Genomic DNA, 21790 nt, shown 5'->3' on the forward strand with positions numbered 1-21790 from the left:
TATTTAAATGACACTGGATGAGCTCATCCTATGAAATAGTGGCTGCCAGTTGAGCTTTGATATGATCTTCCTTCTGAACTTTATTGTCTTGTATAGATAACAAGCTCTTAGCTTTTGGTGATGATACTCATGATGGTTGAACAGTGAAGGAGATGGAAGTAATGGCGGTGTAGTGGTGGTAGTGATGATGATGATTGTCTTAGCTCTCTAGTGCTGCTCTAGAAGAAATATCACAAGTGGGTGGCTTGAAAGAACAGAAATTTATTGTCTCAAAATTCAGGAGGCTAGAAGTCCAAATTCAAGGTGTGGTTCTAGGGGTAGGCCGTTCCTTGTCTGTTTCATTTCCAGTTGTCAGCAAGTCTTTGCGTTCCTGGGTTTGTAGGTTCATCTGCCTCCCTCCTCTGATAGTGTCTGTCTTCCCCCGTGCCTGTGTGCGTCTGTGTCTAAACTCCTCTTTAGAGGACTCAGAAGAGATTAGATTTAGGGCCCCCAACACTGATATGGTCTCATTAAGATAACGAAGAAAATTCACAGATATAGCACATTGTTGTTGCTGTTAGGTACCATCCAGTTGGTTCCAACTCACAGCACTGCTATGTACAACAGAACGAAACACTGCCCAGTCCTGTGCCATCCTCACAATTGTCGCTAGGTTTGAACCCATTGTTGCAGCCACTGTGTCAAGCCATCTTGTTGGGGGTCTTCCTCTTTTTCACCAACCCTCTACTTTAGCAAACACGATGTCCTTCTCCAGGGACTGGTCCCTTTTGATATATAGCAGATTGTTGTTAGGTGCCGTTGAGTGAATTCCAACTTATATAGCAGATAGGGGGCCACAATTCAATTTATAACAATTGATGATAATAGTATCTTTTAAAAGGTCAAGCACTGTGCTGTATGGTTACCACTTATCATCATATTTGGCCCTTCCAACATCACTAGTATTGTCATCTGCATTGTGTAAACATTTTAAAGACAAGGAAAGTTTGGCTTAGAGGCCTTGTCTAAGATCACAGCTGGTAGAGGGGAGCTGAGGTTGAAGTCTAGGCACTCTGACAGCAGGCTTCTCCTTAATCACACCTGCACGTTGCTGCCCGCATCAGCGACCTAGATGATACCATCTTCCTCTCCTTTGGGGGAATGCAAAGGTTGGACAATCTCCAACTTTCTTTTTTTTTTTCAGTCATAGCCTTTTCTCTCTATTGAAAAAGTGGCCTGGTGATCACACTGTCTATTTCAGACCTCCCCTCCAAGCCCAAAGGACACTGCATTTCTTTTCCAAAGTGTCCGTTCTATACTGGCTCCCTTGTGGAGAAGAAGGGCAATGCCGAGGGATGGAGTATTACCTACCAGCCTCCGCTCACTGTCAGGGGGGCGTCCCTACCTATAGAAGTGCTTCTCGGCTTCCTGGAATCTAAATATCCACACAGCCAATTCAGTCTATGATACTTCCTGAGCACGTCATAGGATTCACTGCTTCCTTCAACAAACTGAACATTAATGGGAGTCAAGGAAATGAAATTCCAGGGAAGAAATGAGAGGTGATAGGTAATAAAGATAAAAAGAAGTGAACAGGAGAGAAGTTATCCACTACCTCTTAGAACTGGCAGTCTAGCCCTGCCTGGCTCATAGCAAACACTTAGAAGATGTTTGTTGAATGAGAAGTAGCTATGGCACTTGACATTGGCCCCATCTCATTTAGCCCTCTCTTGCTTTAGCAAAGGAGTCTCTAGTGGTGCAAACAGTTAACATGCTTGGCTGCTAACTGGAAGGTTTGGGGTTCAAGTCCACCCAGAGGCACCTTGGAAGAAAGGTATGATGATCTACTTCCGAAAAAGTAGCCATTGAAAACCCTAGGGAGTACAGTTCTACTCTGACACACATGGGGTCACCATGAGTGGAATCAACTTGACAGCAACTGTTTTTTTGTTATTATTGTTTGTTTGTTTTCCTTTAGCAAGAGGATAGTTTGAAAACGATGTGAATATGTGAAATGACATTTAATGTGTTGTTTAACCTCTTTAAGCCTGTATTTCTTTTAGTAAAATAGGGATGGTAATGGTACCTACCTCAAAGAGCTTGCTGGAAAGATTAAAAGGGTTCTTGAATATAAAGTGCTTAGCAGAGTTTCTAGCACATTTAAGTGCTCACTAAATGCTACTATATTCAGAGCGCAAGTGTTTGTATTCTTCATTGCCTACTCCAGGATCCGTACTTTTTTTAACTTTTAGGAAACAAGAACTATCAACAGAAATTTGTTTTTAGTGCTACATTATCTCAGCAATGTTGATTGCTTCCACGAGGATTCACCTCACACAGTTTTTTGTCAAATTGTATAAGTTAGAGTCTCCTTTGGGATATAACAGATTGTTTTGGTGTTGGGTACGTAAAAGCTTCCTGGGAAACTAGAATTTTGAGTAAACACTGTTGAGTCTGTTTGATAACCAACTTGGATAATATGGACCCAATACACATACATGCAGACATCACATGTACGTATTTCTTCCACTGTAGTCTTTTTGATAGAATCAGCTTGCTAGTTGCCTCAGTTCTTCACTTTGCTTTATTAATGAATACACAGCTCATTTCTTTTTTTTTTTTTTTTAGTTGTACTTTAGGTGAAGGTTTACAGAGCAAATTAGTTTTTCATTAAACAATTACTGTATATATTGTTTTGTGACATTGGTTGCCAACCCCATGACATGTCAACACTCTCCCCTTCTCAACCGTGGGTTCCCCATTACCAGCTTCCCTGTGTCCTCATGCCTTCTCGTCCTTGCCCCTGGGCTGGTATGCCCATTTAGTCTTTTTTTGTTTTATGAGCCTGTTTACTCTTTGGCTGAGGGGTGAACCTCAGGAGTGACTTCAGTACTGAGTTAAAACGGTGTCAGGAGACCATACTGTAGGGGTTTCTCCAGTCACACAGCTCAATTCTTAACTGCAAAATTGAGTGGTGGATAAAGAGAAGATAACTCACTTCAGCTAATCTAACTGGCATTCTTATAACTCCAATCAGTAGATATCCAATTTATTAAATCAAAATGGATAAAAGCAATATATATATGTATGTGCGTTTACAATTTCCAGCAATCGATTTTGCAAATAACATAAGACTGCTACAATCAAGCTTCCAAGAGTCATTGATCACCAGTCCCAGTACTGCACAAAGATGACATAGATTGTAGGTGGGAGTAGCAGTGACCGTTGATTACGTGTAAGAAACTGTCATATAATAACCCCTGCATCTCCCTTTGGGCACAGTTGATTTCAATATTACCTTTCCACAGAGATGGAATGGCAGCTAATGATGGTAGTTCAACTGGGTGTGAGTGGAAACGTGCTGACAGTGATCTGATGGGTTCCTTTCTCAATGAATGGATGAAATGCTCTAAGTGTTCTGTCATCTCTTTAAACCTCATGGAGGACAGTTGCTAGCACCTAACAATGCCCCAAAAGCAAACAACTAATTTCGTTTCCTTTTATATACATCTTAAGCGTCTACTTTTGAAGGACCCCTTTCTACCATTGAAAATGCATGTGCATACACAATGAGTCAGTGTTATATATGTGAAAGAGATTCCCTAAATGCATCCAGATTAATCATAGCTAAAATACACTTAGTATAGATTATATGCCGTGTTCTGTTCTAAGTGCTTTACATATGTTAACTCCTTCAATCCTCATAATAGCACTGTGAGCTTGATACAATTATTATGTCCATTTTTAAGATGAGGAAACTGAGGCTCAGAGAAATTAACTTGCCCAAGGTCATACTGCTAATGAGTGGTGGCTTTCCTTGTGTTTTCATCCATCTTTTTCCACTGCTCTGTCTTTTACTCTGGTGGCTATTTTGATGATCATTCTTGAATTAGGATCATCAGGGTTCTACACCAGACCACAGAACCTATTGCAGCTTGATTTCATCTCTTCTCAGTAGAAAACACTGCCTTAGAGAGTATTACTTCTTGGTGGCAAATGCTATGAGACAAAGGTAGGACAAGCTCCTTGCAAAGTTGTGAGACATGAATTTTGGTTTTGGAGAGGAGGGCCTCAAACTTTTTATCATGAAACTTTTCAAACATTCAGAAAAGTAGAAAGAATAGTATAATCACCATGCTTGGTAAAGCAGAGAGGGTTGGTGAAAAAGGGAGACCCTCAAGAAGATGGATTGACACCGTGGCTGCAACAATGGATTCATACGTAGCAACAGCTGTGAGGATGGTGCAGGCCCAGGCACTGTTTTGTTCTGTTGTACATAGGGTCTCTGTGAGTCTTGGGACCAGCTTGACAGCACCTAACAACAACGTTTATTCCAAAGAGCACTGGTAGTGCAGTGGTTAAGCACTTGGCTGCTAACCAAACACGCCAGCCACTCCATGGGAGAAAGATGTGGCAGTCTGCTTCCATAAAGATTACAGCCTTGGAAACTTTCGGGGCAGTTCTACTCCATTGTATAGGTTCACTGAGTCAGAATCAACTCAATGGCAGCAGGTCAATGGGTAATGTTCATTCCATTGTGCATGGGACAGCAATGAGTCAGGGGCAGACTCAATGGCAGCCAAGATCAACAACAATGTTTTGCCAAATTTGTTTCATTTGTAACTATGTATTTTTCTCTTGAACTATTTTAAAGTTAACTACAAGCATCAGATGCTTCACTCCAAAATAGTTTGTCTAAAAATACATTCTTCTACATAACGACAGTACTAGTATCACGCCTAACCAAGTTAACAGTAATTCTCTGTATCACTTAACACCCAGTCCATAGTCTCCTATCTCCAGGACTGCTTTATCTCTCCTGATAGAAGCCAACCCCTCAGATTCCTGGATCCAGTCTCTCAGGAATCCCATGTCTTTAGTCCAGCTAAGTGCTCACTTCTGTGGATCCCTGATGAATCCCTGATGGGATTTCCAGGTTTCTATTAAGAGTCCCTGAAGTTGCATCATAAGTGCTCTGGCTCAGAGTACAAAGAGAAGTGGGCAGTGTGGACAGATTAACTATATATTATCACAGCACATTCAATAAATTTAAACAAAAGCTGTGAACTATCGATTTAAAATTAAGAAATTGATAAATATTCCTAGGTATTTTCAAATAGTCTTGAACACTTTCAACCTAATATATTCATAGAAGGAGACAATATCAATTCACCATATACTGTCTTGTGGCACTCTTAAGAACTTAGCTGCTAACCAAAAGGTTGGCGGTTCGAATCTACCAGCTGTTCCTTGGAAACCCTATGGAGCAGTTCTACTCTGCCCTATCGGGTCACTATGAGTTGAAATCGACTTGACGGCAATGGGTTTTTTTTTGGGGGTTTATATACTACCTGAATTGTAAGCTTGCTACAAAGCAACAGATTGGCAATGTATGTGGGAAAAGGAGAGGAGACAAACCATTTCTATAGTGAACACTAAGATGGAAAATATGGAACCATTGTGTGCCTAACATTGTTGGGCACAGGTAGTTTGCTCTGATCAGCCATGTTGTTGTTGCTGTTAGGTGCCATTGAGTCGGTTCCGACTCATAGTGACCCTATGCACAATAGAACAAAACAATGCCTGGTCCTTCGCCATCCTCCCAATCATTGCTATGTTTGAGACTGTTGTTGCCGCCACTATGTCAGTCCATCTCCTTGAGGGTCTTCCTCTTTTTCACTGACTCTGTACTTTACCAAGCATGATGTCCTCCTCCAGAGACTGGTCCCTCCTGATAACTTTTCCAAAGTACATGAGAGGAAGTCTCGCCATCTTCACTTCTGAAAAGCATTATGGTTGTACTTCTTCCAAGACAGATTACTTTGTTCTTCTGGCAGTCCATAGTATCTTCAATATTGTTCACCAACACCATAATTGAAATATGTCAGCCCAGAATTTTAGAACCAAGCTTGCTAATATTAATCACTCTGTGATTATACATGTCAATAAAAAAACACCAATGGGAGCAAAGATATGTTTGTTAGTAAGTCCCAACCTGCAGAATCAGAAATGTAGTTATACAGATGCCCTCAATTCCTACCCTCACTACCCCAAGTCATCATCATGCTTGAAACACCCCCAGCCACAACCAATTTCAAGGACACGATTCCAGTTCTTCCAATAGAAACCACAGTCTCAAATCAGACATGGAATGGTTAGAGGTCTATTCTGTCCATCCTTTATCTGAATACAAATCTCCTTTCTGCTTCCCTTAACTGATAGTTTTGGTTATGCCTGATCATTCCCTGAGATAAGCTACTTTTCTATTTTCCCTAATTGGGTAACTAGAAGCATTCCTTGGTAGCTATGAAGGTCAGATAGTCCCTGGGTGGTGCAAAGAGTTAACACACTCAGTTGCCAGCTGAAAATGTTGAAAGTTTGAGTCCACCCAGAGACACCTCAGAAGAAAGGCCTATAGATCTACTTTCAAAAAATCAGCCATTGAAAACCCTATGGAGCACACTTCTGCTCTGACACACAGAGTCATCATGAGTTGGAGTCGACTCAATAGATTTTTTTTTTTTTCTTTAATGAGGATCAGAAGCTTTTCGTACTCAAGGAAACATATTGGTGCTGGGCTAACAGGTTCTTCGCCACTTATGCATCTATCTCAGAAAGGAGGAGGAAAATTCCAGGCCAAAAACATAGAGTAATCAAAGGCAGAAATTTTAAGGAATATCAGACGGAGAAGTAAGTTGGAGCCTATTTCCTTATCATCAGCACCAACTAATCCTAAGCCAAGAAGCTATTATTTTTCACCATTCTGATATTTATTGTGTGTGAGGCACTGCTATAAGTCCTGTGGGTACAATGGTGATCAAGAAAAGACTTGTGAAGTTTACATTCCAGAAGGAGAGACAAGTAAATACATTGAAATATAAATAATTTAGACACTTCAGAGAGTGACAGTGATAAAATGGAACTAAAATGTTGTAATGGGCTAGAGAGCAATTGGGAGGCGGTTAGTGCTATTTTACAGAGTGGTCAAGGAAGGTCTCCTCAAAGAGGCAACATTAAAGTTGAAACCTGAAGAAGGAGAAGAAGTCACCTTCAGGAAAATCGATGGGAAGAACATTCTAAAACACAGGTGACCAGTAGTCAGAGGACATTTATGTCTCCACAGCTTCTTTTCCCCTTCTTTGTGTACTTTTGGCATGAGTTTTATGGAGAATTAACTCTCTATGTTCTTCAGAGCTTGACTCAGAATTCTTTCCTTGCTTCTTTCTTCCATTTCTGCACTTTTCAATCTTTATCAGTGTTCCTTTGAATATATGAATTCCTAGACCATCACACACATGGGACGATGGGGGAGAAAAGAAGAAGAACAGCAACAACAACTTGGGCTAGAAGAGGCAGGAGAAGATAGTATGCATTGATTATCCTGTTGACCCAGGGCATGGCATTTATATTTTCACGTCCACCCACCACTGCATACTAATGATAATTCTTTATTTGAGGGAAGCCAAGTCTCTGTAGGTAAGTGTGCCCAGCTGCCCTCCTTCTGTGGATTAAGCAGACTACTAGTGGACAAGATCAAAAGTGGTGAAAGAAACAAGACTTAGACCAGATCAGGCAATTACCTGGCAGACACTATTTACTTGCTACTCTTAACAGACATTACTAATCCATCCCAGCACTCTCTTCCTGAGGTCTGCCATGTTGATTTACACATTTTAATAGCCAAGGCCACAAAACAGATGCATAAAGATATTTTATTTGTAAAGCTTCCTCCTACCCTAATGTTAGAAAAAATTCTCTCACAGGCTTTCAGTGGTGCATTCAACACGGATGTTTCAGGAAACATTTTAGGAGGCCATTTATTGCAGGATGTAAGATACACCCTATGAGGGGAAAAATGAAGGATGGGAAGAAAATCTCAAGGCCTTTTTCCAGAGAAGAACCTGGAAGAAATGGTCATCTTATAATTAATAATAAGTCAGAATCTATAATCGTGTTTTTACTCAGTTCTAGGTCACACTAACAAAAATGAAATGACAACAGATAAAGTTGGAGGAGTATATTTTGTTGAGAGTCACTTACCCTTTGGATGCCTCTTCAGGGGTTAATTCATAGGAGCCCACAGGCGAAAATGTGGAAAACAAGAAGTTCCCTCCATCCCAGAAAAAACCTAGAAAGGAAGGAAAGAGATGTGGCTGTTCAGGCCTGAGGAGCCTGAGTCTTTGGTGTCTGTGGGTGCCTTCTCAAGTAGCTTCTCAATCAAACAAACAAAGAAGCAAACTTGTAAATTAATTTTGTTTCAATATAAAAATATAACAATAGTATAGAAAATTTAAGGAGCCCTGGTCCCTCAGTGGTTAAAGCGATCGACTGCTAACCAAAAGGTCGGTGGTTCGAAACCACCAGTGGCTGTGCGGGAAAGAGATGTGGCAATCTGCTTCTGTAGAGATTTATAGCCTTGGGAATCCTGTGGGGTCACTATGAGTCAGAATCAACTCAACAGCAGTGGGCTCGGGTTTAAGTATAGAAAATTTAGGAAAAAAAAAAGACTATAATTCCACTACCCTAATAAATCATTATAAATCATTTTCCTCAACTTTTTCTTTTGAAAAGTTTAAGCTCTCAGACAGCTCTGAGGCCCCGTGTTTTGCCTGCCAGGTTAAGCTGAATTGGATTCCAAGGAAGAAAAGAAAGTTAAGGTCCCCTTTGTCCCTTCTCTTTGTCTAGGTCAGGGAACCTCCTCTGTCTTCCCTCCTTTTTGAGCCCACTTGATCCTCTGAGATCTGTTGTCACAGCAAGAGTCAATTAGGTGAACTTAATTGCTGCCCATTCCTGTGCCATCCCCATGATGAATTTCAGATTGGACTGTTGCAATCCACAGGGTTTTCACTGGCTGATTTTCAGACATAGATTGCCAGACCTTTCTTCCTAGTCTGTCTTAGTCTAGAAACTCCACTGAAACATGCTCAGCATGATAGCAACACTCAGACTTCCCCTGACAGATGCGTGGTGTTTGTGCATAAAGTGCCTTGGCCAGGAATCAAACCCAGGTCTTCGAGAATTCTACTGAACCACCACTGCCTTCTTGCTTTTTTCCTACTGTTTAGGATTACCTAACACCATAATATCGACTTTTTTTAAATGATCTCTCCTCCCCCACTAGAATGTAAGCCCCATAAAAGCAGGGACTGTACTTGAACATGGCTACATCCCCAATGCTTATAACAGTGTCTGACACACAGTAAGTAGGTGCTTAATAAATCTGTGTTGAATTGAACTGAACCAGGAGTTGTTCAAGTTTGTAGACTGTTTTTCCTTACTTTTGTGCCAAGCTTCTAGCACACTGCGAGTGCTTAATAAAAGTTGAATAAATGAATGAATGAACTGCGAATCACACACCCAATAATAGTACAACCTAGATTTTAGCCTGAGCTTTTTATCCAGGAACACTAGGTACTACTCTGCTACTATTTTATTACTATTGGCTTACTTATAACATTGTCTTTAAGACAAACTGGTGCACAGCTTCCATCTTTGATGCATTATTGAACTGTAAAATGCTTGCACCGATAATATATTGAAATTACAAAATACACAAAAGCTTTTCAATGTCCTGGCAAAGTGCATAACAAGGGAAAGTAGAAATATTTGATGCAGTAATTTAGTGCATTTTTTTTCAAGAATAATCCATACAGCTTCAATCAAATTACCCAGATTTTAACTTAGCCAAGCTCAAAGATATTTTGAAACAGAGACCCTATTTCCATCAAATGGATGTTCTATCAACTGTGTATACCTCTGCTTGATGCTCTACATCTTAAAGTACAAATTAGTTGTTTTTTTTTTTTCTTATTAGAAACACTGGAACGTTCATTTACACTTTTCATTACAGAATTGCAAATTTATTTCTCAATTTCAGCCAGGCTATTTTAGCCCTACTTGGGTGCTAAAAACGGGGAAAAAAAGAATACTGCAGTTTAAAAGTTAAAAATAAAATCTGAGGAGTTAAAACAGTGGTTAGCTTTGCATAGAACAGCACCATGGGGGACACCAGGGAAAAAGAATGAAAGGATGGCAAAGCCCATGGAGTTCACACATATTTTATGGGCACTGTTCGTCTCTCCAAAGATCCTCCTAGGGCTGAGAATGATGTCAGAGGGCAGAAGCCCCTCTGTAGTCCAGCATCCCATAAATGTGGGACACCTTCTATATGCCACACTTCCCAGGCACTAGGAAAAACAAAAATTATGTCTACCATCTTGACACTTACAGTCCTAATGCTGGGGACACATCTGAAATGGATGATTAGAGAAAAAAATCTGTTCACTCTGGTTGTGGTAAGTCTGATGAAGGAGAACTGCAGAGGCCATGAGAGAGTGGAGCAGGGTCGTTTCACCTTGCCTGGGGGTTAGGAATGGCCTCTGAGAGCTCATGACTTTGAAACCCAAACTGGAATGATGAGCAGGTTCAGAGAAAAGGTAGGAAAGAACATTCTAGGGAAGGAATAGCAAGTATGCTTCAAACCCATCACTGATTCTCCCATGTGTTCTTAGTTACCTACTGCTGCCATAACAAAAATACCCTGAGTCTGTGGCTTTAAAAAACAGAAATTTATGTCCTCAGAGTTCTGGAGGCTAAAAGCCCGAATCAGGATCTTGGCCTTATTGATTCCGTGTGTGGACCTCTCTCCTAGTTCCAGGTGTCTGCCAACAATTTGTGGTGTTCCTTGGCATCTGGCTTCCCTGTGTGTGTGTCTCTGTGTCTATTCTACTTTTCTTATAACTCAGAAGTGTTTACATTTAGGACCCACCCTACTCGGGTATGACCTAAATAATACGAAAAAAGAAAACAATATTCTAAACAAGAGCACATCCACAGGTATACCAAAAAACCGAACTTGTTGCCATCCAGTCAATTCCGACTCACAATGACCTTACAGGACAGAGTAGAAATGCCCCATAGGGTTTCCAAGGAGCAGCTGGTAGATTCAAACCTCTGACCTTTTGGTTAGCAGCCGAGCTTTTAACCACTGTGCCACCAGGGCTCCACATCCACAAGTATGTGGTGGTTATTAGGTACTACCGAGTCAGTTCTGACTCATAGAGACCCTATGTACTACACAACAAAACACTGCCTGGTCCTTCGCCATCCTCACAATTGTTATGCTTGAGTCCATTGTTGCAGCCACTGTGTCAAACTATCTCATTGAGGGTCTTCCTCTTTTTTGCTGATCCTCTACTTTACCAAGCATGGTATCCTTATCCAGGGACAGATCCCTCCTGACAACATGTCCAAAGTATGTAAGATGTAGTCTCACCATCTTTGCTTCTAAGGAACATTCTGGTTGTACTTTTTCCAAGACAGATTTTTTCATTCTTTCGGCAGTCCATGATATATTCAATATCCTTTGCCAACACTACAATTCAAAGGCATTAATTCTTCTTCGATCTTCCTTATTCATTGTCCACCTGTTGCATGCATATGATGGGATTGAAAATACCATGGCTTGGGTCAGGCACACCTTAGTCTTCAAGGTGATATCTTCGCTTTTTTAAAGAGATCTCTTGCAGCTGATTTGCCCAATGCAATGTGTCTTTTGATTTCTTGACTACTGCCTCCATGGGTGTTGATTGTGGATCCAAGTAAAATTAAATCCTTGACAACTTCAATCTTTTCTCCATTTATCATGGTGTTGCTTATTGAGGCTTTTTGTTTTCTTTATGTTGAGGTGGAATCCATACTAAGGGCTGTGGTCTTTGATCTTCATTAGTAAATGCTTCAAGTCCTCTTCACTTTCAGCAAGCAAGGTTGTGTCATCTGCATAACGCAGGGTGTTAATGAGTCTTCCTCCAATCCTGACTCCCTGTTCTTCTTCATATAGTCCAGCTTATTTTATTGTTTGAGGGGCATCTCAGGGTGGTGCAAATGGTTAAAACTCTCAGCTGCTAACAGAAAGGTTAGAAGTTCAAGTTCACTCAGAGGTATCTTGGAAGAAAGATCTGGCAACCTACTTCCAAAAAATCAGCCGTTGGAAACCCCCGGAGCACAGTTCTACTCTAATACACATACGGTCACCATGCTCAGCATACAGATTGAATAAGTATGGTGAAAGGATACAACCCTGGCGCACACCTTTCCTGACTTTAAACCACTTTCGAACAACTGCCTCTTGATCTATGTACAGGTTCCTCAGGAGCACAATTAAGTGTTCTGGAATTCCCATTCTTCACAATGTTATCCATAATTTATTATGATCCACACAGTCGAATGCCTTTGCACAGTAATAAAACACAGGTAAACATCTTTCTGGTATTCTCTGCTTTCAGCCAGGATTCATCTGACATCAGCAATGATATCGCTTATTCCATGTCTTCTGAATCTGGCCTGAATTTCTGGCAGTTCCCTGTCGATATACTGCTGCAGCTGCTTTTGAATGATCTTCAGCAAAATTTTACTTGCGTGTGATATTAATGATATTGTTTGATAATTTCTGCATTCAATTGGATCACTTTTCTTGGGAATAGGCATAATAGGCAGCGATCCTTCTTCATTTCCAACTTTTGCATTCCAATCACAAGTAATTATCAGTGCATCCTGATTGCACGATCGATCAATTTCAGACTGCAGAAGCTGGTAAAAATCTTCAATTTCTTCATCTTTGACCTTAGTGGTTGGTGCATAAATTTGAATAATAGTCGTATTAACTGGTCTTCTTTGTAGGCATATGGATATTATCCTATCACTGACAGCGTTGTACTTCAGGATAGATCTTGTAATGTTCTTTTTGACAATAAAGGAACCACCATTCCTCTTCAAGTTGTCATTCCTGGCATAGTATACCATGTGATTGTTGGATTCAAAATGGCCCATACCAGTCCATTTCAGCTCACTAATGCCTAGGATATAGATGTTTATGCGTTCCATTTCATTTTTGGCAATTTCCAATTTTCCTAGATTCATACTTCGTACATTCCACGTTCCGATTATTAATGGATGTTTGCAGCTGTTTCTTCTCATTTTGAGTCGTGCCACATCAGCAAATGAAGGTCCCGAAAGCTTGACTCCATCCATGTCATCAAGGTTGACTGTACTTTGAGGAAGCAGCTCTTCCCCAGTCGTATTTTGAGTGCCTTCCAACCTGAGGAGCCCATCTTCTGGCTCTATATCAGACAGTGCAGCTATTCATAAAGTTTTCACTGGCTAATTCTTTTCAGAAGTAGACTGCCAGGTCCTTCTTCCTAGTCTGTCATAGTCTGGAAGCTCAGCTGAACCCTGTCTACAATGGGTGACCCTGCTGATATCCGAATAATGGTGGCACAGATTCCAGCATCACAGCAACACTCAAGCCCCCATAGTACGACAAACTGACAGACACATGGGGGTCCACAAGTACAGGAGATAGAATTTCAATGCATGTTTTAGGGGGACACAATTCTATTACCTTAACTTAGCACAAGGCCTTTTAGGAGCACCTCCATTAAGAAGCTAAATAACCATAGGAATTTTGTCATTCATCTGTCTGTTTTGAGTGCCTTGAATTTAGTCTGGCAATATGCATATATATTGAAGTAATTTATCTGGCCCCTACCTACCCATCCATCCTTGAATTCTACAACTCAATGACTCCCCTCCCTGTCCACCTTGTTCTGGAAATACAGCATGCTTTTATATTGCCCTACCTCCTTCTTATGTTTTCTCATTCTTCATGGTGCAGGTCAAATGGCCTTTTCACTGAGAAGCTTAATACAGTCTATCCCTATCCAAGACAAAGTTACTTTGCTCTTGTAAAATATTTTTAAGACATCACAATGTGTTATAATTACTTTTCCTACTGTAACACAAGTTCCATAACAGGGACTGTATCTTATATATAGTATTATATATTATATATTATATTTTTTGTACTTATATATACATATGAAACATATATATATGTATATATACACATACACATATACATATGAAACAAAAATAAATAAATAAACCCAAACCCATTGCCATCAAATGGCATAGATATAATATAGTATACATCTATGGGATTATATCTTATATACCCATTTCTGTGCTCCTGCTAAAAATGGGGCAAGCACTTGGTACGTTTTTCTGAGGTACTGGTTCCTAGTTCTCTCCAACTGTGTTACTATTGTCTGAAAATATGGTATACTGATCCCAGCATCTTTGTTCCCCCATCAATCCATTGAACTGCCTGCCTCATTCAGCTGCCGTTTCTCTTAGCCTTCACCTTTGAGGTTGAAGAGTGCCAATTTGCTTTGGGGTTTCCTCTTAATGAGAGTCTATGATTTCATCCTTCATACTTATCCTACTGGATAGAAAAAGCAAAGAAAATGCCAACCCCTTGATGATGGCATATGGCAGTCCTGTATCAATGTGTGGTAGATAATGTAAATTACAATGAATGAGAAGTGAACAAACATCTTCCTTGTCTGTTTTGTATGCTAGCATGTATTAGAGTGACTGGCATTTAATAGGTGTTAAATAAATATTTGTTGGATGGATGGTTGAATAGATGTACAGAAATTCAAACCTTGGAGTTTTTGCAACCAAATTGGAATTGATGATGATATGGAACTCTGAATTGTTTAGCTGATAAGATTGCATATCTCCCCCTGACAAGTTCTTTGTGTCAAGAAGTCCAGCTAACAAACATAATGACAAATACTCTAGTATTCTAGTAAATTGTTGCATGGGGGAGTGAGGGGGGCAGGTAAAAAAGTCAGTTTTTTAGTTTAGAGTTGAACCAGTGTAACTGTGAGTGCCTCATTTTTGTTGGTAAAAAGTTTCTTCATTCTTATTTAGTTTTTATTTTTTTTTGGTCTGCATAAAAGATGACTTTTTACTCTTAGTTGATAAAGTCAATTTAAAAAAGAAAGAATTTAGGGGAAATCATTACAAAATGAATGACTTTTTCCTTTACAAAATACATGAAGTTTACTAGTTTTGTTAAAATCACAAATGAGAATTAACAGTCAAAAGTAACATCTACTCTTTTGCCATTAAGTGATAAGTGATAACGGGCATCCTGGAGACTCTATCTGGCTTCTGGTCTCTTTTCTTTTCTTGCAAAATGTTTTAATGCTATTTGGAACCATGTACCGAAAACAGAGATATTCCTAATACCTAAGACAGAATCCAATACATAACAGGCACCTCGTATATTTGATGAATGAAAAATGAAATTTCACATAAAAATACATTAATTCACATTCTCTTCAAAATATGGAATATCTGCCAAATTCAGGTAACATCCCACATGGCAACAGTGGCCTGGACCTGGGAAGTGATTATGCGCTTTAGGTAGAGCAGGTGTTTTCTAATTCACCAAGGTCCATACTGTTTCCTAATTTCTGATACTGGGTCCACTCCACTTATTTGTATTATCTGCCTAGTCCCTTGGAGAATTTTCTGATGAAACAGACAGGAAACAGTCCATTGACCACAGAAGTAATTACTAAAAAGTACTTCTTTTTGTTTTAGTAACTGCAAACCATAACATGAAGAGTACTTTGCGTTTTAAATATTTATAACTAAACCACAACTGTAAATCGTGGTTGATAAAGGAGCAGTAGTGGAAGTGGGAAGTGGAGAGGAGTCACAGATAGGTCTTGGAATGGGTTCATAGAAAAGTTAGTTTGGACGAAATTTTATCAAGAAATAAGCCAATATTCCGAAGTTTGGAAGGCTTTGAAAATGACTAAAGTCACAGGCAGGATCAAGAGTTAAGAAATATCCCAATGTAGTTCCAAACGCGTGTCCTTATAGACTACAAAGGGACCCACTACAAAGGGGTACAGGGTGCTGTACAGTCAAATAAATGTGAGGAACAATATAGATAGCGTCACCGAGTTGCAATCTGGCATCCTGGAGACTCTATCTGGCCTCTGGTCTCTTTTCTTTTCTTGCAAAATGTTTTTTTTAAAAAAAGTCTGTAATGTATGCATTTGTATAACTTAAAACAATTATGGCTATTAATTCTTTATCAGTTAAACATGTTGGAAATAGTTTCTCCTGGTCTATGGCTTGTCATTCAACTTTGTTAATGATTGTTGTTTTTTCAGATGTCATTTATTCCAACATTGTTTGTTATTGAAAAATAATTAGAAGATGGGGTCTATTGATAGAAGACTTACAGAAACTTTCCTATGCCAAGACAAGAAAACTATATAGTAATTATGATTACAGTATCACCACAAATAAATATTAAAACCACAGTGTTAGATGAAAAACAGGTCAAGGGGCATGTACAGAATAATATTGGTTTTGTACAATTTAAAACAAACATACACACGGTAACAATTCTGCCTATAGTTTGTGGACAAGTACACATGAGATAGAAGGATGAAACAAGATTGGAAGGATACCAAACCACTTCAGGATAGCAGCTATGGAGGGAGGGCAAGGGCGAACGAGAAGCGAGAGGCTTCTACCGTGTTTTATTTCCTGTGGTGGATGGGGGGCCGCTGAAGCAAAGATGCCAGCATATTAACATGTGTTGTATCCAGCTGTGATGTACTATTGTTTGTACTTTTTGTGGCTGTTTCGATGATTTCACGTGTACATCTGTACACACACATTTAATTTTTTTTTTTTAAAGAGCCAGGCAAAACACGTGATACGTAATTAATATACTATAAAATTCCATATTATTTAAAAAAGAAAGAAATTAAAATACAAGGTGAGGGAAGGAGTCCTGTTTCACTTTATCAGTTCGGTGTTTCCCCAACACAATGCCCACGAGACTCTTTTCTTCATTTTTTAAATTTTTTTCTCAAATTCCTTGTATCTGGGTTACTAGTATTCCATAGGACACCCTTTAAGAAATGAATCTTTTGTGAGACAAAAGGGCTCAGAGAAAATGAAAGAGAAAACAGATAGCTCACTGAAGTTATTGTGAAAATGAGTGCTGGTTTTGACAAGACATAAAGAAGTTGGAATGTCTGACCTTTTTTAAGTAGCAAAGATGGGTTGCTAACTCACTAAAAAAGCTAGTGTCCTTAACACCACCACCTCATTGTCAACATCATCATCTCCAAGGGAACTAGCTTTGAGAACGACTGTTGTAGATTGCTTAAAAAAATTCATTAGGTGCCATGCCATATACTTCCATTCCTCCTTAAAAACTACAGATTTATCAGAACAAAAAGAAGATTCACTGTTTTTAAAATAAAAAAGTGTATTTCCTTTCCAAGGTTTTCTTTGCCCAACTATTTTGAGCTAACCGATTTTCTTTCCTGAGCCCTTATTTTATTTACTCATAAAGCTAGAATGGTTTAAAAATAAACATTATAATGCATAGGACATGGCTCTGAAAAGTTTCTAACTTGCTATTCTAGGACCTACACAAATCCATTATCATTTTGCTGCGATGTTTCTGAGCTATTATGCAAAGACAGCAGGTGCTGAGGCTGATCATTTGTATGGAACGTTGTAATTTAAAAAGGCACGTATAGATTATATTCCCAGATGAGAAAGGAGGATATTTCATACATTTTTGCCATCCAACAGCCCACAGGGTGACAGTTATTCTTCCCATTTTACAAAGACTCAGAGAAGTTCAGTGTCATGGGGTTGGTCTGGGTCACGCCTCAAGTAAGTGATGGAGTTGAATCAGAACCCAAGACAGATGAGTCCAAGTCCAATGTGGTCTTCTACTATGGCAGGGAAAGGATAACTGCAGGCTCAAGCATTGGACAGCCTAGCTTTGAAATACTGGTCCCTGTGGGTCTTAAATCCCTGTTACATAAAGTGGGGATCATAAATAGTGTTCATTTCAAAGCTATTTGAGAACACAAGATGATAACCCTGTGAAACATCTAGCATAGCATCTGTCATGCGGTGAGTTGACATTATCATTTCTTTTTTTTTTTTTAGGAAACATAACCTCATCTTCATTATAACTTAGTCTAAACTAATGTTCAGATGAACAATAAAGTGACAGTACAGTGTTCTAACCTACTTATTCTTTCAATAAAGACTCTTGCTGAACAATTGGTACCTTAAAGAAACCTGTTTGAGGAATTTCAAACATATTTTTCCCTAGAGAGTAAGACAATAGAGGTGGTCTCAGATACTGAGGTCAGTAAAAACTTGTTTTGTTCCTTTGTCCCGAGGATAATTTCAAGTGTTGGCATTTGACAAGACATTCTGTGAGTATTACTTGCAACTGTCAGCTGGGGTTGTCTAGCTAAGACACTGTAAACAGGCTCCAGAATAAATAAACATCTTTAGAGAGTTTTCTCCTTGTGCCTAAACTAAGTATATTGTTGAAGATAATGAATACAGTGCCAACAATGGGGACCTTCTTAGAAGACTCGGGCATTATTGAGGCCATTGCTTATGGAGTGGGGATAGGTCATGACCAGAGTCTAATGACCAGATTTTCAAAGAGAATGTCAATTTCATATCATCCTATTTCTTTTCTAGAATTTTACTTAATAAATGTCAGTGTGATTGAATACGGAAATGTGTATTCAACTTACAATTTTTCAAAGAGGAAGTTTTAATTTTTAGTCCGGAAAATAAGATCAGTCTTTTTGTATAGTGTACATGTGCATCTAAATGTATATGACAGTCAGTGCACTACTCAAAATTAGGATACAAACCTCTCAATATGTTACTGCAACTTCTCAGTTCTTCTAAAGTCCTACTTAAGTGTTCTAAGGGAATCCTTGCTATTTCCTTGTGTGAAGAATATTATTTAAAATCTAGGAAGACTGAATACAATAAACCGTCGGTAAATATCACATGGCAGTTACTTGGTGTCCACAGAAGTTGATGCAGAACTACTGAAATCTAATGAATAAAGAACACGTCACATCACTGTAATTGTATTATTTGGCATTGATGTTTCAGAGAACTAGAGCATAAAGCAGTCATATTTTGGGGTCTTGGTGTTTTTTTTTTCCCAGCATGAGGACAGGTAAGGATTGGCTTTGCTCATCTCTGCTGGTAGGTGCCTAGCCTAGTGCCTGGCATATAGTAGACAGCGGATACCTGTTTTACCGAATGAATGAGTGAGTGAGTAAGTGAAGGTGAGTCCTAAAATCATTGTACCAAATGGAAAAGTGATTTATTCTGCATTAAGGAAAGCAAATGTAAGCTGTGCATGTTGAGACACGTGGCAGATTTAAGTGAGTTTCAAGCCTTAATGGAATCTAGTTCTGCAAATTACCATTTATAACCTACAGATGATAACACTATAAAAGTCTGTTCGTAATAATTTGATTGTGCGAGTCAGAACTGGAGAAGCTACTCTGGTTGACCTACTCTGTAGTCAACCTAAATTAATTCCAATGACCCAGCACAGACTTTTCTCAAATGCCATTGCTTATGAGAAGGACTGGGTGAAGATCATACAATGAAATATACTGCAACATGGGTGGGCTCTTGAAGCTTAGTGTTGCCTAATTAGAAAGCATGACAACCACTGATCAATTTACTAACCTTACCATTATCATAAAGAGGAAGGTTGGAAACATCTCAGAATAGCGCACACAGTTGGTTCGAGAATTGCTGGGTAACTGCAGATTTTAATGGACAAAACCTTAGAAATAGTTACAGGAATCCAAAGGTACTTGCTAAATTAGATCTCCAGCGAGTGATAAAGTTTGATTCTGAATTACATGTTCCTCAAAGGTGCGTCACCGCACCTTGACTTTGTACCCCAAGTCATCACAGTTCTAACTCTACTCCTACCTTTGCAAACAGGGTCATTGACGCAACTGACTCTTTCACCTTTTTCTTTCAGGCCCTGCTGCAAAAAAGAAGTATGTCAGTTACAATAACCTGGTTATCTAACCTGTTCCATTCCATGGAACCATGGAGGAAGAAGACCTTCAGCTATTCCGTCACCCCACCTGGCATAGGACTCCTTTTGTCCTGCCCGCTTACCATCACCGGAGGAGCTTCCCCGGTCGGGCAGTTACTGGAGACCAGTGTTAGAGGATCCAAGTGTCCTACACAGCTGCTTTATGAAATATCCCTACTTTATCTTGGCTTAATAAGTCACTGGCATCAGCACTGCCAAATCGGCTGCAATTTTGGACCTTCCCTTCCAAAGGGAGTGTTGAGACTCAAGTCCCACCCAGACTCTTTGGGGTGAACCACCAGAGAGCCGCAGTGACCGTTTTGGGGCTGACCTGTTTTTCTACGTATGTACTTCCCGACTGCAAGGTTTTGAAATTTTCTGTACAGTTTGTGAGGACTTTTGCATTTTGCCATCTGATGTCGTACCTCGGTTCACTGTTTGTTTTTGAATGCCCTGTTTTCATCGAGCCCTATTCTCTCAGACAGTGGAATATTTGGGGAAAAAAATTAAAATTAAAAAAAGATCTCGGCAGACCAAAAAGAAAAAAACCACACATAGACACATCTGTATATGACTGTATAATTATGATTATAGCACCACTGCAAATCGTGTTTTTTTTTTAAGACAAAAAAGATATTTAAAGACCAAAAACTGTGCTGAGGAAGTTTGCCCCACCTATCTTTGGTAGACGATAGGTTATAAGAAAGGAAGGTATTGGCTGAACTGAATAGAGGTCTTGATCTTTGGAATGCATGCCTGTAATGTATTTTACAGTACATGTTAATAATTTATGTTCAATATTTGTATTTGTGTTCTGTTGTTATTTTAATTAGGGTATATGGATCTTTTGCAATAATTTTAATAATTATTAAGCTATTGGAAGGAAAGAATATGGATTTTTCATGTCTTGAGGTTTTGTTCATGCCCCCTATGATTGACAGTGTGATAAGAACTTAAAAAAAAAGCATGTATGTTTTCTACTGTTTGTAATAAGTACTTTCGTTAATCTTGCTGCTTATGTGCCAATTTAGTGGGAAAAAAAAAAAAAAAACCTTTGCTGAAAAATTCCCCCTTTCCATTCTCTTTCAATTCTGTGATATTGTCCAAGAATATATCAATAAAATACTTTGGTTAACTTTTTTATTTTCTGCAATAAATATTTTTAGTTGTTTTTCCCCTTTTAGTAACAGTTTATTTCATAAAGTCCTAAGTTAGGGAACAATGTGGAAAATTAAACTGGGTAAAGCAGGATGCTTTAACTCACAGCTACAGCCATATAGGAGTCCCTGGGTGGTGCAAATGGTTAACACACTCGGCCCCTAACCGAAAGGTTGGGGGTTCAAGTCCACCCAGAAGTTCCTGGACGAAAGGCCTGGTGATTTACTTCCTAAAAAAATCAGCCGTTGAAAACTGTATGGAGCACAGTTCTACTCTGTGACACACACGGGGTCACCATGAGTCAGAATCAACTCTGTGGTGTGCGTAACCATATCTGATGTATAGATTCTAAACCCAGCCGTGTTAAAGTTCTGTCAGAGGAAATGACGTTTCACAAAGCCCAGACACTTTTTTCTCTATAAATGAAGTTGCGACCTGACATCCTTCAGGCATTTACTAGCAAAAGTGGCAGAAGAAGGAGAAAATAACAAAGGAATACTAGCTTAAACAAACATTAGTCTGGGTGTAATTTGGTGGACGGATAAACATCTCTGCAAAAAAAAAAAAAAAAGAAGAAGCCATCGGAGTTGACTCTGGCTCATGGCAACCCTATGTGTGTCAGAGCAGAACTGTGCTCCAAGGGTTTCCAATGGCTGATTTTTTTGGAAGTAGATTGCCAGACCTTTCTTCCAAGATGCCTCTGAGTGAACTTGAACTTCCAACCTTTCTGTTAGCAGCTGAGAGTGTTAACCATTTGCACCATCCTGGGACTCCCTTCAAACAACAGACCATGGAAAGAAAGCAAATCAAAGCAAAGATGAGTTTTGGATTTACTACCTTTTCAGGTTCTGGAGCCAGACAACCTGGAGT

At 39.4% G+C, this 21790-nt stretch overlaps 1 protein-coding gene across 2 annotated transcripts in view; it reads left to right on the forward strand.

Annotated features, from left to right (window-relative positions):
- The window catches only part of GRM7 (glutamate metabotropic receptor 7), a 1123177-nt gene extending 1102274 nt beyond the window's left edge, over positions 1–20903 (forward strand). For both annotated transcript variants that reach the window (XM_004368286.1, XM_004368287.1), the window contains one exon: positions 19703–20903. Coding sequence is in view for 1 of the 2 variants with exons in the window: in XM_004368287.1 (XP_004368344.1) it covers positions 19703–19752 (50 nt within the window). In the remaining variant the exon portion in view is untranslated. The remainder of the gene's footprint in view (positions 1–19702) is intronic.
- The last annotated feature ends 887 nt before the right edge of the window (positions 20904–21790 follow it).

Source organism: Trichechus manatus, unplaced genomic scaffold (genome assembly GCF_000243295.1).
Source record: "Trichechus manatus latirostris isolate Lorelei unplaced genomic scaffold, TriManLat1.0 scaffold00001, whole genome shotgun sequence".
NCBI classification, from domain to species: Eukaryota; Metazoa; Chordata; class Mammalia; order Sirenia; family Trichechidae; genus Trichechus; species Trichechus manatus.